Source organism: Mirounga leonina, unplaced genomic scaffold (assembly GCF_011800145.1).
Source record: "Mirounga leonina isolate KUSES-001 unplaced genomic scaffold, KU_Mleo_1.0 Mir_168, whole genome shotgun sequence".
Classification (NCBI taxonomy): domain Eukaryota; kingdom Metazoa; phylum Chordata; class Mammalia; order Carnivora; family Phocidae; genus Mirounga; species Mirounga leonina.
Window position 1 is genome coordinate 51,448,111 of NW_023270426.1, and position 13,671 is coordinate 51,461,781.

At 37.7% G+C, this 13,671-nt stretch overlaps 1 protein-coding gene across 3 annotated transcripts in view; it reads left to right on the plus strand.

The window, feature by feature from the left end:
- MSH3 (mutS homolog 3) overlaps positions 1 to 13,671 on the plus strand; it is a 185,146-nt gene that overhangs the window by 49,948 nt on the left and 121,527 nt on the right. For all 3 annotated transcript variants that reach the window (XM_035014749.1, XM_035014750.1, XM_035014751.1), the window contains one exon: positions 1,942 to 2,056. In XM_035014749.1, the coding sequence (XP_034870640.1) occupies positions 1,942 to 2,056 (115 nt within the window). The remainder of the gene's footprint in view (positions 1 to 1,941; positions 2,057 to 13,671) is intronic.

The following is a 13,671-nucleotide window of genomic DNA, read 5'->3' on the forward strand; positions in this document are numbered from 1 at the left end:
CCCATGCCAAGTGACAGTTTAGCTGCAAAGACAGGAGATACTCGTCAGGGCCTACCCAGGCCTAGAAGCTTCATGCCATGCCAGCTTCAGGGTCCCTGTACTCAGAGAAGGCCAACATTTCTACAGTCAGGGGTTTATAATTCTTCTTAGTCCGGATGCAATTTACTGGTTTCAGGTCATTCTTACCATATACAATGTTACCTCATAACAATGTGCTTCATTTTCATCAGGTTTCCTGGGGAACAGAGCTAGAAAGTTAAAGGTGAAATTCTCAGAAGGGAGAAGAGTTTTGTTAGCTCTTTCTTCACACCTTGGTTTTATAAAAAACTGCAATAGAGTGAAGCCCCAGTGGCCTAATGGATAAAATACTGCAATAGAAATTAATGTACTTGGTATTACTGATGTGGAGAGAATATTTTATAATTTTTTTATTTCTGAAAGTAATAAATGACTGTTGCAAAAAAAGGTCCAAACATAGATGTGCATAAAGAAAAAAAGTCCCTCCCCCCAAATCTTTAAGAATTTTTATAGGTACAAATCCATACATATAAGTATACATATATAATTCTGTATATTTCATATACCTTGGATTTATTCTTTCAACTAATTTTTACTGGCTGCCTATTATGCAAGGCATCACACATACAATAAGGGATAAAAAAAGACAAAAATTTCTGCTCTTCTGGAGTTCACATTCTAAGGGGAAGATATATACAATAAAATAAGTTAGTGTGTTTGAAAGTGGTAAGTATTATGAAGAAAATAAGGCAGGGAAGAGGGAGCACTTTTGAATAGGGTGGTGAAGTAAGGCCTCCCGGAGAACGTGGCACGTGAGCAAAGGTTTGAATGAAGCCTGAAGGAGTGTAGGGGTAAAGCCATACACCCAGGTGAAGGAACAGTGTTTTAGGCAGAGACGCCAGAAGTACAACATATCTAAGTGCCTGGTAGGTTTAAGGAATAAAAGGAGCCTGGGTGCTAGGACAAAGTAAGGGAGAGAATCCGAGGAGGTGAGTTCGGGAAGGTGGAAGGCAGGTTGTGGGGCCTTACAGACCCCTGTCAGGGCTTGAGCCGCTTCTCTCAGTGAGTTGTGGGTGTTAGAGGGTTTTTATAAGCAAAGTAGTCTAATGGTCTGATGTACATTTTTAAAAGGATTCTTTTGGCTGCTGTGTTGAGAATACCCTGTAGGGCACAGGAATGAAGCTGGGAGACCAGATGGTAAGCAATCTTCCTGCTGAGAGATAAGAATGATTGTACAACTTTTTTTTCACCCTCACTCAGCAGTATATTATGGATAGTTGTACAAATAGCTGTAAGGCATTGTTGTTAGTAGATGCATAATAATCTGGACTTACCAAAATTTATTGAGCTGTTACGCTCCTGATGTTCAGTTAGGTTGTCTGTAGATTTTACTATTACAAAAGATCTTTTAGCTCACTTCCTTGTACACACATCTTTGACATGCATTTTAGAGTATTTCTGGATCAAAGGGGATGGGCATTTTATATTTTGAAAAAGTTGCTCTCTGGGGCGCCTGGGTGGCTCAGTTGTTAAGTGTCTGCCTTTGGCTCAGGTTAATATCCCAGGGTCCTGGGATCGAGCCCCGCATTGGGCTTCCTGCTCAGCGGGAGGCCTGCTTCTCCCTCTCCCACTACCCCTGCTTGTGTTCCTGCTTTAGCTGTCTCTGTCAAATAAATAAATAAATAAAAATTAAAAAAAAAAAAAGAAAAAGTTGCTCTCTAAAAAAGGTTTATTTCACCATCAGAAAATCCCCATTTTTCCATGACCTAGGTACTTGTAATCTTCTACATTTTTCCAAACGGCAATTTTAGGAGGTATTGTCTAAATTATTATTTCAATAATCATAAACTAAATTTCAGTTAAAGTTTGTTTTTAATAATGGTGAGCAATAACTTTAATGAAACTATATATTCTGTTTTTTAGCTTCTCAAAGTTTTTCTGGCATCATTAACTTGGAGAAGGCTGTGATTTGCTCTTTGGCTGCCATAATAAGATACCTCAAAGAATTTAACTTGGAAAAGGTGCTTTCCAAGCCCAAGTAAGTGATTTCTCAAAAATAAAAAAAAGGGGTAGAGTTATATTAAAAACATTCCCTTTAAAAAAATATCCTGTTTTTCTTTTGGCTTAAAGTTCACATGCATTCATTTAGAAATAAGAACATCTGAGAAATTTGACATTACTGCCTTTTTCTTTGATTATTGGTGGACAAAAAGTCGTCTTCTGTTTTCTACTCTGTCAATATTAAACCATATGACTGAATATAATACATCTAGCCTTAGAGTGTACTTCATTCTCTCCATAATTCAGTCTATAAAAGCAATTCTTAAATTGAGTTTGGTAAGTACTGTACTCAGATAAGTTCACCTACTAATGATAGAATAGTTTTTTTTGTTTTTTTAAGATTTATTTATTTCAGAGCACAAGCAGTGGGGAGGGGCAGAGGGAGGAGAGAGAGAATAGTGAATCCTCAAGCGGACTCCCTCTGAGCATGATGTGGGACTTGATCCCAGGACCCTGAGATTATGTCCTGAGCCTAAATCAAGAGTCGGCCGCTTAACCGTCTGAGCCAGCCACTTTTAAAAGAGTGATAAACTTTGTGGAGATTTAAAACTCGCAATTGCTATTCTAGGAAAATTAATTTAAAAACCAGTGGAATAATAAAAGGTAGTGGGAGAATTTTCTTGCCTTTCTGTATTTCACCTTCACCAGCCCCTTGGCTTTGGCTCTGTGAAGAATTAACCTTTATCATTTTGATCCTTGGTAAGTAAGCTTCTTCCTATTCTGCAGATAGGAGCTTTCTCACTAAAATGGTCGAATATGAATTGGGGCACAAAGAGGTTGTATTGGTTTGAGGTTGTTGGGGAGGGTGCAAGAAAGGTAGGTCTCTTGGGAATCTTTCTGTAATGTCTTTTTGGTGTGCATAGTATTTAGGATAGAATAGAATATCATTTCTCTGGAAGCAGTTTTGTCCTGTTTAAAATCAGTCTAAATGTCTATCAACAGGAGAGTGGATTTATTGTGTTATATTCATGCAGTGTAGTGTCCTACAGCAATGAAAGTAAATGGACTGGAGTTACATGTATCAATATTTAAAGAATTATGTTAACATTATATTGAGCCAGAAATCAAATTACTGAAGGACACACGGTACACGCCATTATATGAAGTTAGAAACATGTAAAAGAGTCACTACTTAAATACTGAAATTAAACTAGTTTATTTTAAAATTACCTAACTTGATAAATTACGTGAAGCTGAACTCTTCTCATTTTGTATTTGGTGGTGGTGTTGGGCAGTGGTCAGGGAACTGAATCTGCTGATGACTTAGTATGTGTCTGATCTGCTGGTTGGGTGATCCCCTCTTCTCATTGCCACAGAGCCAAAGACAAAGATGGAGAGCCAAAGTAAAAGGTCGTCATATGGTATAAGTTTCTATCACCCAACATTTACCCAGCACCAAGCAGGGAGTCAGTAAATATAGGATTAATGGAAGAAAAGGAAAGAAGGAAGGAATTCTTTATCCTCTGAGCGTGGACTTGATTGGAAATTGCCAAAATGTCCTTGGGAACCAAGATTAATGAATAAAGGTGGTGATCAAAGTGGTACTGTTGTTTTGCTTAAACATAAAATGTGAGTGATGATGTTATATGATTCGACTTTGAAGATATTCCAGAAGAGTAACTCCACAGTTGTATTTTGGAAAAAGAATGTTCCCGCTCAAAGTGATTACTTTGGAAAACAAGAATGTTCTTCTTGTGTATTTAGAATTCAGTTATATTACTTTAAAAAAGTTCAGCAGCGTAAGGTATGATTAGATTTACTTTAAGAGCTGTGTTAATGGGGAAAAATTTAGTTGCCTCGTATGGCAAATGCTTTCACAAAAACTGTTGTATATTTCCTAAAAATCTTGATATGCATTTTAAATAAATACTTAAAGGTGTTTGTGCCTTTATGATAGAATTTTAGGTTATTAGCATATTTTAGGTATTCGTAAGAATGGATTAAGTGAGGTTTTATTAGTTAGGTCAGATTCTGAGGTTCCAAATTTGTCTTGAGAGTTTAAGTAGGTTTATTCCAGAGCAAAATAGTATAATAGAATAAATAGAATGTGAGGGATATTAATCATTATGACCGAATTAGCCTGATTCCCAAATTTATGAAGTTTTAAAGGAATTGGCATTTTTGTTGGTGTTGGAAATGAGTGCTTTTGTCATTTCAGAGGACTTTTATTAAGATTGGTGTGGTCAGAACTTCACATAGGTTTTGGAAATTTAGAAAAGAATGACAAAATCCACCAAGGAGAACTGTAAGAGCTTTTTCTTAGAAAATTTATTGTAACAGAAAGATAACATAGAGTATTTACAGTTACTAGTGAAAGTAAATTTTATTATTTTAATGACCTTTAATGGGCATAGAACAGAGATGCAGCTGAATATCCTAAAATTCACAGTATATACCTTTACAAAAAATAATTATTTAGCCCCAAATTCAGTAGTCCAAAATCACATAAAGATACTACAAGAGAAGAAACTACAGACTAACATGAATATGGACGTAAAAATCCTCAAAAAATACAAGCAAATGGAATCCAACAATATAAAGGATTATACATCATGATTATGGGATTTATTCTAGGACCATAGGTTTGGTTTAACAAATTGTAAGTCATTTAATGTAATATACTGTGTCAGTATAATAAGAGATTAAAAACTACAGGGGCATCTCAACAGTTAAAGCTCCGTTTCATGATAAAAACATCCAACAAACTAGAGCTAGAAAGGAATGTCCTTATCCTGATAATGGCCATCAGTGAAAATCTCAGACCCTAACATCATACTTAATGGGGGAAAGAATGAATGCTTCCCCTCTAAGAACAGGAATAAGAAGAAGCAGTGTTTTCCCAGTTCTGTTGCATATTGTCCTAGAAAGTCTAGTCAGGGCATTTAGGTAAGAAAATGTAGTAAAATTGTAAAGTAAGAAGTAAAACTCTGCTATTGCATAATTTCATATGGCATGGAATTATGTATAGAAAATCCTAAGAATCCAGGAAGAGATGATTAAAGCATATAAAATGAGATCATGAGGTTGCAGGATGTGAGATCAATATACCAAAATCAGAATCAGCTCTGAGTCTATAACCTTGCAATGAAGAATCCAAAAATGTAAGAAAATAATTTCATTTACAATAGCATCAAAAAGAATAAAATACTTAATGCATTTAACGAAAGAAATATAAAACCTGTATTCTGAAAACTATAGAACACTGTTGAAAGAAATTAAAAGAAGACCCGAGTAAGTGGAAAGGCATCCTAGGTTTGTGGATCAGCAGACTTAATCTTACTAAGATGGCAGTATTCCCCAAACTGATCTACAGGTTCAGTGTAATTGTACCAAAATCCCAGCTAGTTTTTTTGCAGAAACCGACAAACTGATCCTAAAATTTTATGAAAATTCAAGGGCCAAAGAATAGCTGTAACAATTTTGAAAAAAGAATAACAGAATCAGAAGATTCACATTCCTATTTGAAAACTTGCAGCAAGGCAAAAGTCGCTGAGACAGTGTGGCACTGGCGTAAGGGCAGACGTACAGATCAGTGAAACAGAATTGAGAGTCCAGAAATAAACTACACACGTATTGTCGGTTGATTTCCAACAAGGCTGTTAAAGCATTCAGTGGTGGAAAGAATAGTTGTTTGTTTTTTCCCCACAATAAAAGGCCCTGTATGAACCCTGGTTATTGTTTGACCTAGTGTCTTTTGTGGTTCTGTCCCTGTCCTCATGGATAACTGGTTATCTATGCAGAAGAATGAGTTTTGTATTACCTTACCTCATGTCCTAATAAAAAATAACTCAAAGTGGACTGAAGACCTATATGTAAGAGCTGAAACTATTAGCTCTTAGAAGAAAACATGAGTGTAAAAATCTTCATGACCTTTGATTAGGGAATAGTTTCTTAGCTGTGATGCCAAAAGCACAAGTGGCAAAAGAAAAAATAGAAAATATTGGACTTCACAATGAAAAACTTGCTCTTCAAAGCCTACCGTCAAGAGAATGAAAAGACAACCCACTGAATAGTAGAAAAACTTTGTATAGAGACCTATGTCCAGAATATATGAAGAACTCTTATAAAAATCAATGGTAGAAAGACAGATAACCCAATTAAAAAATGGGCAAAGAATCTGAATAGGCATTTCTCCAAAGAACTTGTACAAATGACAAATAAGCACATGAAAAAAATGCTTAGCATCATTAGGCATCAGATAAATTCAAATCAAAGCCACAGTGAGATACTACTTCATACCCACTAGAATAGCTATAATAATAATTTAAAAAACCAGACAGGTGTTGGTGTGAATGTGGGCAAATTAGAACCCTCATACATTGCCAGTGGGAGGGTAAAATGGTTATAACCACCTTGGAAAACACTGTGGTAGTTCCTCACAGTGTTTGGACTTACCGTATAATCCAACTATTTCACTCCTAGATGTGTACTCAACACAATGAAAATGTATGTCCACACAAAAATTTGTATGTGACTGTTCATAACAGTATCATTCATAGTAGCCGAAAAGTGGAAACAATCCATATGTCCATCCATTGGTGAATAGATATATAAAATATAGAATATGCATAAAATGGAATATAATTCAACCATAAAAAAGGAATGACATACTGGTACATGGTACAACATAGATGAACCTTGAAAATATTATGGTAAGTTAAAGAAGCCATCACAAAAGACCACACACATAACTGTATGAAATATCCAGAATAGGCAAATCCATAGAGAGAGAAAGCCAATCAGTGGTTTCCAAGAACAGTTTCAGTTGGGGGGATGTGGAGAGTGGACTGCAAATGGGTATAGAGTTTTTTGGGCGAGTAATGCAAATATCTGAAATTACATAATGATGATGACTGCACAACCTTGTTAATATACTAGAAACCATTGAATTGCATATTCCAAATAAATGGTGTGGTATGTAAATGATATCTCAATGTAATAGATATACATATATATACACATATATTTAAATGTTATTAGTATCAAGATTGGGAAATCCTTGTCGCTATTTTACTCCCACTTCTAAAGCAACTCTTCTGAGGCTTCTACTCAGTGTCCCATGTATTTTTTTTTTTCCTAAAGATTTTATTTATTTATTTAATTGACAGAGAGAGACAGCGAGAGAGGGAACACAAGCAGGGGGAGTGGGAGAGGGAGAAGCAGGCTTCCCGTGGAGCAGGAAGCCCAATGCGGGGCTCGATCCCAGGACCCTGGGACCATGACCTGAGCTGAAGGCAGTTGCTTAACCGACTGAGCCACCCAGGCGCCCCAGTGTCCCATGTATTTTGAGGCATTTCCACTCTAGTTGGTCAGAGAGCCAACTATTCTAAGCCCTGTACGAACCCTGGTTATTGTTTGACCTAGTGTTTTCTTGTGGCTCTTTGATCAGTGGAGGTTCCCCCACACCCTTAAGGATCAGTACCTGGCCAAATCCTTGAGGGGATCCTTTCACAGATCTTTGGATCTCTCTCTTGTGTGCAGCTCTGTCATCTCTGGCTTTCGGTCTAACGAATTCTAGTTTCCTTGGTCTTTCCAAAGAGTCAGTCTTAATATACCTCATTTGTTTTTCTTCTCTCAGGGATCACAGTTTTGTGCTGTCTGATGTCTAATAGCTGACAACAGTTTTTTTTTTTTTTAATATAAATTTGTCCAATTTTCTAGTTGTTTATGGTTAAAGGACAGTTCTCATGCATTTAATCTTTTATGAATGAAAGCGAAAGTCAAGTACCATAATTGAACATCACACATAAACAACAGAAGAAGATGTGTGAGGTTACAACAGCTATCCAGAACAATGCCTGTGTTCTAAAGCTCCCAGAAAATTAATTTCACTTAAAAACAGAAAAAGGACCAAATTCAAATCTTATACAAAATTATTATAAGAAGAAACACAATATGGAGCCAGATAATGTCCTTACGGAAAATGAATTCATGCCAGAAAGATGCCCACAAATGAAATGAAAACTATAACCTACTACTTCAAAATGGGCCAAAAGACATGAAGAAAATGATGCTGGGGATGAAAGAACAAATGAGAATGAGAAATAGGAAAGCTATGGAATGAGATGATAGGATCGAAGAATGAACTGCATATTCAAGAAAAAGATCAATTTAGGAGTGAAGAGTAAACTAGAAGGAATACAAAAGTGAATAAACATAGCACATATACTTGAAGAGAACTAGAACTAAAAAGAGAGATGTGCAAAAAAAATAAAAGTTAACACAGCAGACTTGATGAGACAGCCATCCTTAGAAAGATCTACCTGCAAGCTTGACCCTTAACTGGCATCTGGGAAAGTTTCCAGCATTTTCTGATAAGAATGGCTCACTCTCCCCAAACTTTGCAGAGAACATGGTTTATACTAACTACTTGCTTGTTTCTGGGAGCTGGAATTTTTGTACATGTAAGGAAGAAGATGCCTGTGTGACCAGCTTCCAGTATAAACCCTAGGTGCTGAGTCTCTAATGTGCTTCTCTGGTGGACATTTCACACATGTAATCACAACTCACAGCTGGGGAAATTGAGCACACCCTGTGTGACTCCATCAGGAAAGGCCTCTTGGAAGCTTGCCCTTTGTTTCCTCCAGACTTTACCTTCTGTATCTTTTCCCTTTTCTGGTTTTGCTTTGTATCCTTTCACTGTTATAAATCATAGCTGTGAGTACAGCTATATTCAGAGTCCTTTATATCCTCCTGGAGATTCAGAGGACTCATTATATACCTTTCTTTTTTTTTTTTTATTCTTATGTTAATCCCCATACATTACATCATTAGTTCTAGATGAAGTGTTCCATGATTCATTGTGCATAACACCCAGTGCTCCATGCAGAATGTGCCCTCCTCAATACCCACCACCAGGCTAACCCATCCTCCCACCCCCCTCCCCTCTAGAACCCTCAGTTTGTTTTTCAGAGTCCATCGTCTCTCATGGTTCGTCCACCCCTCCGATTTCCCCCGCTTCATTCTTCCCCTCCCGCTACCTTCTTCTTCTTCTTTTTTTTTTCTTAACATATATTGCATTATTTGCTTCAGAGGTACAGATCTGAGATTCAACAGTCTTGCACAATTCACAGCGCTTACCAGAGCACATACCCTCCCCAGTGTCTATCACCCAGCCACCCCATCCCTCCCACTCCACCCACCACTCCAACAACACTCAGTTTGTTTCCTGCGATTAAGAATTCCTCATATCAGTGAGATCATATGATACATGTCTTTCTCTGTTTGACTTATTTCACTCAACATAATCCCCTCCAGTTCCATCCACGTCGTTGCAAATGGCAAGATCTCATTCCTTTTGATGGCTGCATAATATTCCATTGTATATATATACCACATCTTCTTTATCCATTCATCTGTTGATGGACATCTTGGCTCTTTCCACAGTTTGGCTATTGTGGACATTGCTGCTATAAACATCGGGGTGCACGTACCCCTTCGGATCCCTACTTTTGTATCTTTGGGGTAAATACCCAGTAATGCAATTGCTGAATCATATGGTAGCTCTATTTTCAACTTTTTGAGGAACCTCCATACAGTTTTCCAGAGTGGCTGCACCAGCTTGCATTCCCACCAACAGGGTAGGAGGGTTCCCCTTTCTCCGCATCCCCGCCAACATCTGTCGTTTCCTGACTTGTTAATTTTAGCCATTCTGACTGGTGTGAGGTGGTATCTCATTGAGGTTTTGATTTGGATTTCCCTGATGCTGAGCGATATTGAGCACTTTTTCATGTGTCTGTTGGCCGTTTGGATGTCTTCTTTGGAAAAATGTCTGTTCATGTCTTCTGCCCATTTCTTGATTGGATTCTTTGTTCTTTGGGTGTTGAGTTTGATGAGTTCTTTATAGATTTTGGATACTAGCCCTTTATCTGATATGTCATTTGCAAATATCTTCTCCCATTCTGTCGGTTGTCTTTTGGTTTTGTTGACTGTTTCCTTTGCTTTGCAAAAGCTTTTTATCTTGATGAAGTCCCAATATTTCATTTTTGCCCTTGCTTCCCTTGCCTTTGGCGATGTTTCTAGGAAGAATTTGCTTCAGCTGAGGTCAAAGAGGTTGCTGCCTGTGTTCTCCTTTAGGATTTTGATGGACTCCTGTCTCACATTGAGGTCTTTCAACCACTTGGAGTCTATTTTTGTGTGTGGTGTAAGGAAATGGTCCAGTTTCATTCTTCTGTATGTGGCTATCCAATTTTCCCAACACCATTTGTTGAAGAGACTGTCTTTGTTCCATTGGACATTCTTTCCTGCTTTGTCGAAGATGAGTTGACCATAGAGTTGAGGGTCCATTTCTGGGCTCTCTATTCTGTTCCATTGATCTGTGTGTCTGTTTTTGTGCCAGTACCATGCTGTCTTGATGATGACAGCTTTGTAATAGAGCTTGAAGTCCGGAATTGTAATGCCGCCGGCTTTGCTTTTTCTTTTTTCAACATTCCTCTGGCTACGCGGGGTCTTTTCTGGTTCCATACAAATTTTAGGATTATTTGTTCCATTTCTTTGAAAAAAGTGGATGGTATTTTGATGGGGATTGCATTGAATGTGTAGATTGCTCTAGGTAGCATTGACATCTTCACAATATTTGTTCTTCTAATCCATGAGCATGGAACGTTTTTCCATTTCTTTGTGTCTTCCTCAATTTCTTTCATGAGTATTTTATAGTTTTCTGAGTAAAGATCCTTTGCCTCTTTGGTTAGATTTATTCCTAGGTATCTTATGGTTTTGGGTGCAATTGTAAATGGGATCGATTCCTTAATTTCTCTTTCTTCTGTCTTGTTGTTGGTGTATAGGAATGCCACTGACTTCTGTGCATTGATTTTATATCCTGCCACTTTACTGAATTCCTGTATGAGTTTTAGCAGTTTTGGGGTGGAGTCTTTTGGGTTTTCCACATAAAGTATCATATCATCTGCAAAGAGTGAGAGTTTGACTTCTTCTTTGCCAGTTTGGATGCCTTTGATTTCTTTTTGTTGTCTGATTGCTGTGGCTAGGACTTCCAATACTATGTTGAATAGCAGTGGTGATAGTGGACATCCCTGCCGCGTTCCTGACCTTAGGGGGAAAGCTCTCAGTTTTTCCCCATTGAGAATGATATTCAATGTAGGTTTTTCATAGATGGCTTTTATGATATTGAGGTATGTACCCTCGATCCCTATACTCTGAAGAGTTTTGATCAAGAAAGGATGCTGTACTTTGTCAAAAGCTTTTTCTGCATCTATTGAGAGGATCATATGATTCTTGTTCTTTCTTTTGTTAATGTATTGTATCACATTGATTTGCGGATGTTGAACCAACCTTGCAGCCCAGGGATAAATCCCACTTGGTCATGGTGAATAATCCTTTTAATGTACTGTTGGATCCTATTGGCTAGTATTTTGGTGAGAATTTTTGCATCCATGTTCATCAGGGATATTGGTCTGTAATTCTCCTTTTTGATGGTGTCTTTGTCTGGTTTTGGGATCAAGGTAATGCTGGCCTCATAAAATGAGTTTGGAAGTTTTCCTTCCGTTTCTATTTTTTGGAACAGTTTCAGAAGAATAGGTATTAATTCTTCTTGAAATGTTTGGTAGAATTCCCCTGGGAAGCCATCTGGCCCTGGGCTTTTGTTTTTTGGGAGATTTTTGATGACTGCTTCAATTTCCTTAGTGGTTATAGGTCTGTTCAGGTTTTCTATTTCATCCTGGTTCAGTTTTGGTAGTTGATACATCTCTAGGAATGCATCCATCTCTTCCAGGTTATCTAATTTGCTGGCATAGAGTTGCTCATAATATGTTCTTATAATTGTTTGTATTTCTTTGGTGTTGGTTGTGATCTCTCCTCTTTCATTCATGATTTTGTTGATTTGGGTCATTTCTCTTCTCTTTTTGATAAGTCTGGCCAGGGGTTTATCAATCTTGTTAATTCTTTCAAAGAACCATCTCCTAGTTTTGTTGATCTGTTCTACTGTTCTTTTAGTTTCTATTTCATTGATTTCTGCTCTGATCTTTATTATTTCTCTTCTCCTGCTGGGTTTAGGCTTTATTTGCTGTTCTTTCTCCAGCTCCTTTAGGTGTAGGGTTAGGTTGTGTACTTGAGACCTTTCTTGTTTCTTGAGAAAGGCTTGTATTGCTATATACTTTCCTCTTAGGACTGCCTTTGCTGCATCCCAAAGATTTGGAATAGTTGTGTTTTCATTTTCATTGGTTTCCATGTATTTTTTTAATTCTTTAATTTCCTGGTTTACCCATTCATTCTTCAGTAGGATGCTCTTTAGCCTCCATGTATTTGAGTTCTTTCCGACTTTCCTCTTGTGATTGAGTTCTAGTTTCAAAGCATTGTGGTCTGAAAATAGGCAGGGAATGATCCCAATCTTTTGGTACCGGTTGAGACCTGATTTATGACCTAGGATGTGATTGATTCTGGAGAATGTTCCATGGGCACTAGAGAAGAATGTGTATTCCGTTGCTTTGGGGTGGAATGTTCTGAATATGTCTGTGAAGTCCATTTGGTCCAGTGTGTCATTTAAAGTCTTTATTTCCTTGTTGATCTTTTGCTTAGACGATCTGTCCATTTCAGTGAGGGGGATGTTAAAGTCCCCCACTATTATTGTATTGTTGTTGATGTATTTCTTTGCTTTTGTTATTAATTGCCTTATATAATTGGCTGCTCCCATGTTAGGGGCATAGATATTTACAATTGTTAGATCTTCTTGTTGGATAGATCCTTTAAGTATGATATAGTGTCCTTCCTCATCTCGTATTACAGTCTTTGGTTTAAAATCTAATTTGTCTGATATATTGCCACCCCAGCTTTCTTTTGGTGTCCATTAGCATGGTAAATGGTTTTCCACCCCCTCACTTTCAATCTGGGGGTGTCTTTGGTTCTAAAATGAGTCTCTTGCAGACAGCATATCGATGGGTCTTGTTTTTTAATCCAGTCTGATAGCCTGTGTCTTTTGATTGGGGCATTGAGCCCATTTACATTCAGGGTAACTATTGAAAGATAGGAATTTAGTGCCATTTTATTGCCTGTAAGGTGACTGTTACCGTATATTGTCTGTGTTCCTTTCTGGTCTATGTTGCTTTTAGGCTCTCTCTTTGCTTAGAGGACCCCTTTCAAGATTTCCTGTAGGGCTGGTTTTGTGTTTGCAAATTCCTTTAGTTTTTGTTTGTCCTGGAAGCTTTTTATCTCTCCTTCAATTTTCAATGACAGCCTAGCTGGATAGAGTATTCTTGGCTGCATATTTTTCTCATTTAGTGCTCTGAATATATCCTGCCAGTCCTTTCTGGCCTGCCAGGTCTCTGTGGATAGGTCTGTTGCCAATCTAATGTTTCTACCCTTGTAGGTTACATATCTCTTCTCCCGAGCTGCTTTCAGGATTTTCTCTTTGTCTATGAGACTTGTAAGTTTTACTATTAGATGTCGGGGAGTTGACCTATTTTTATTGATTTTGAGAGGGGTTCTCTGTGCTTCCTGGATTTTCATGCCTGTTTCTTTCCCCAAATTAGGGAAGTTCTTTGCTATAATTTGTTCCATTATACCTTCTGGCCCTCTCTCTCTTTCTTCTTCTTCTGGGATCCCAATTATTCTAATGTTGTTTCGTCTTATGGTATCGCTTAT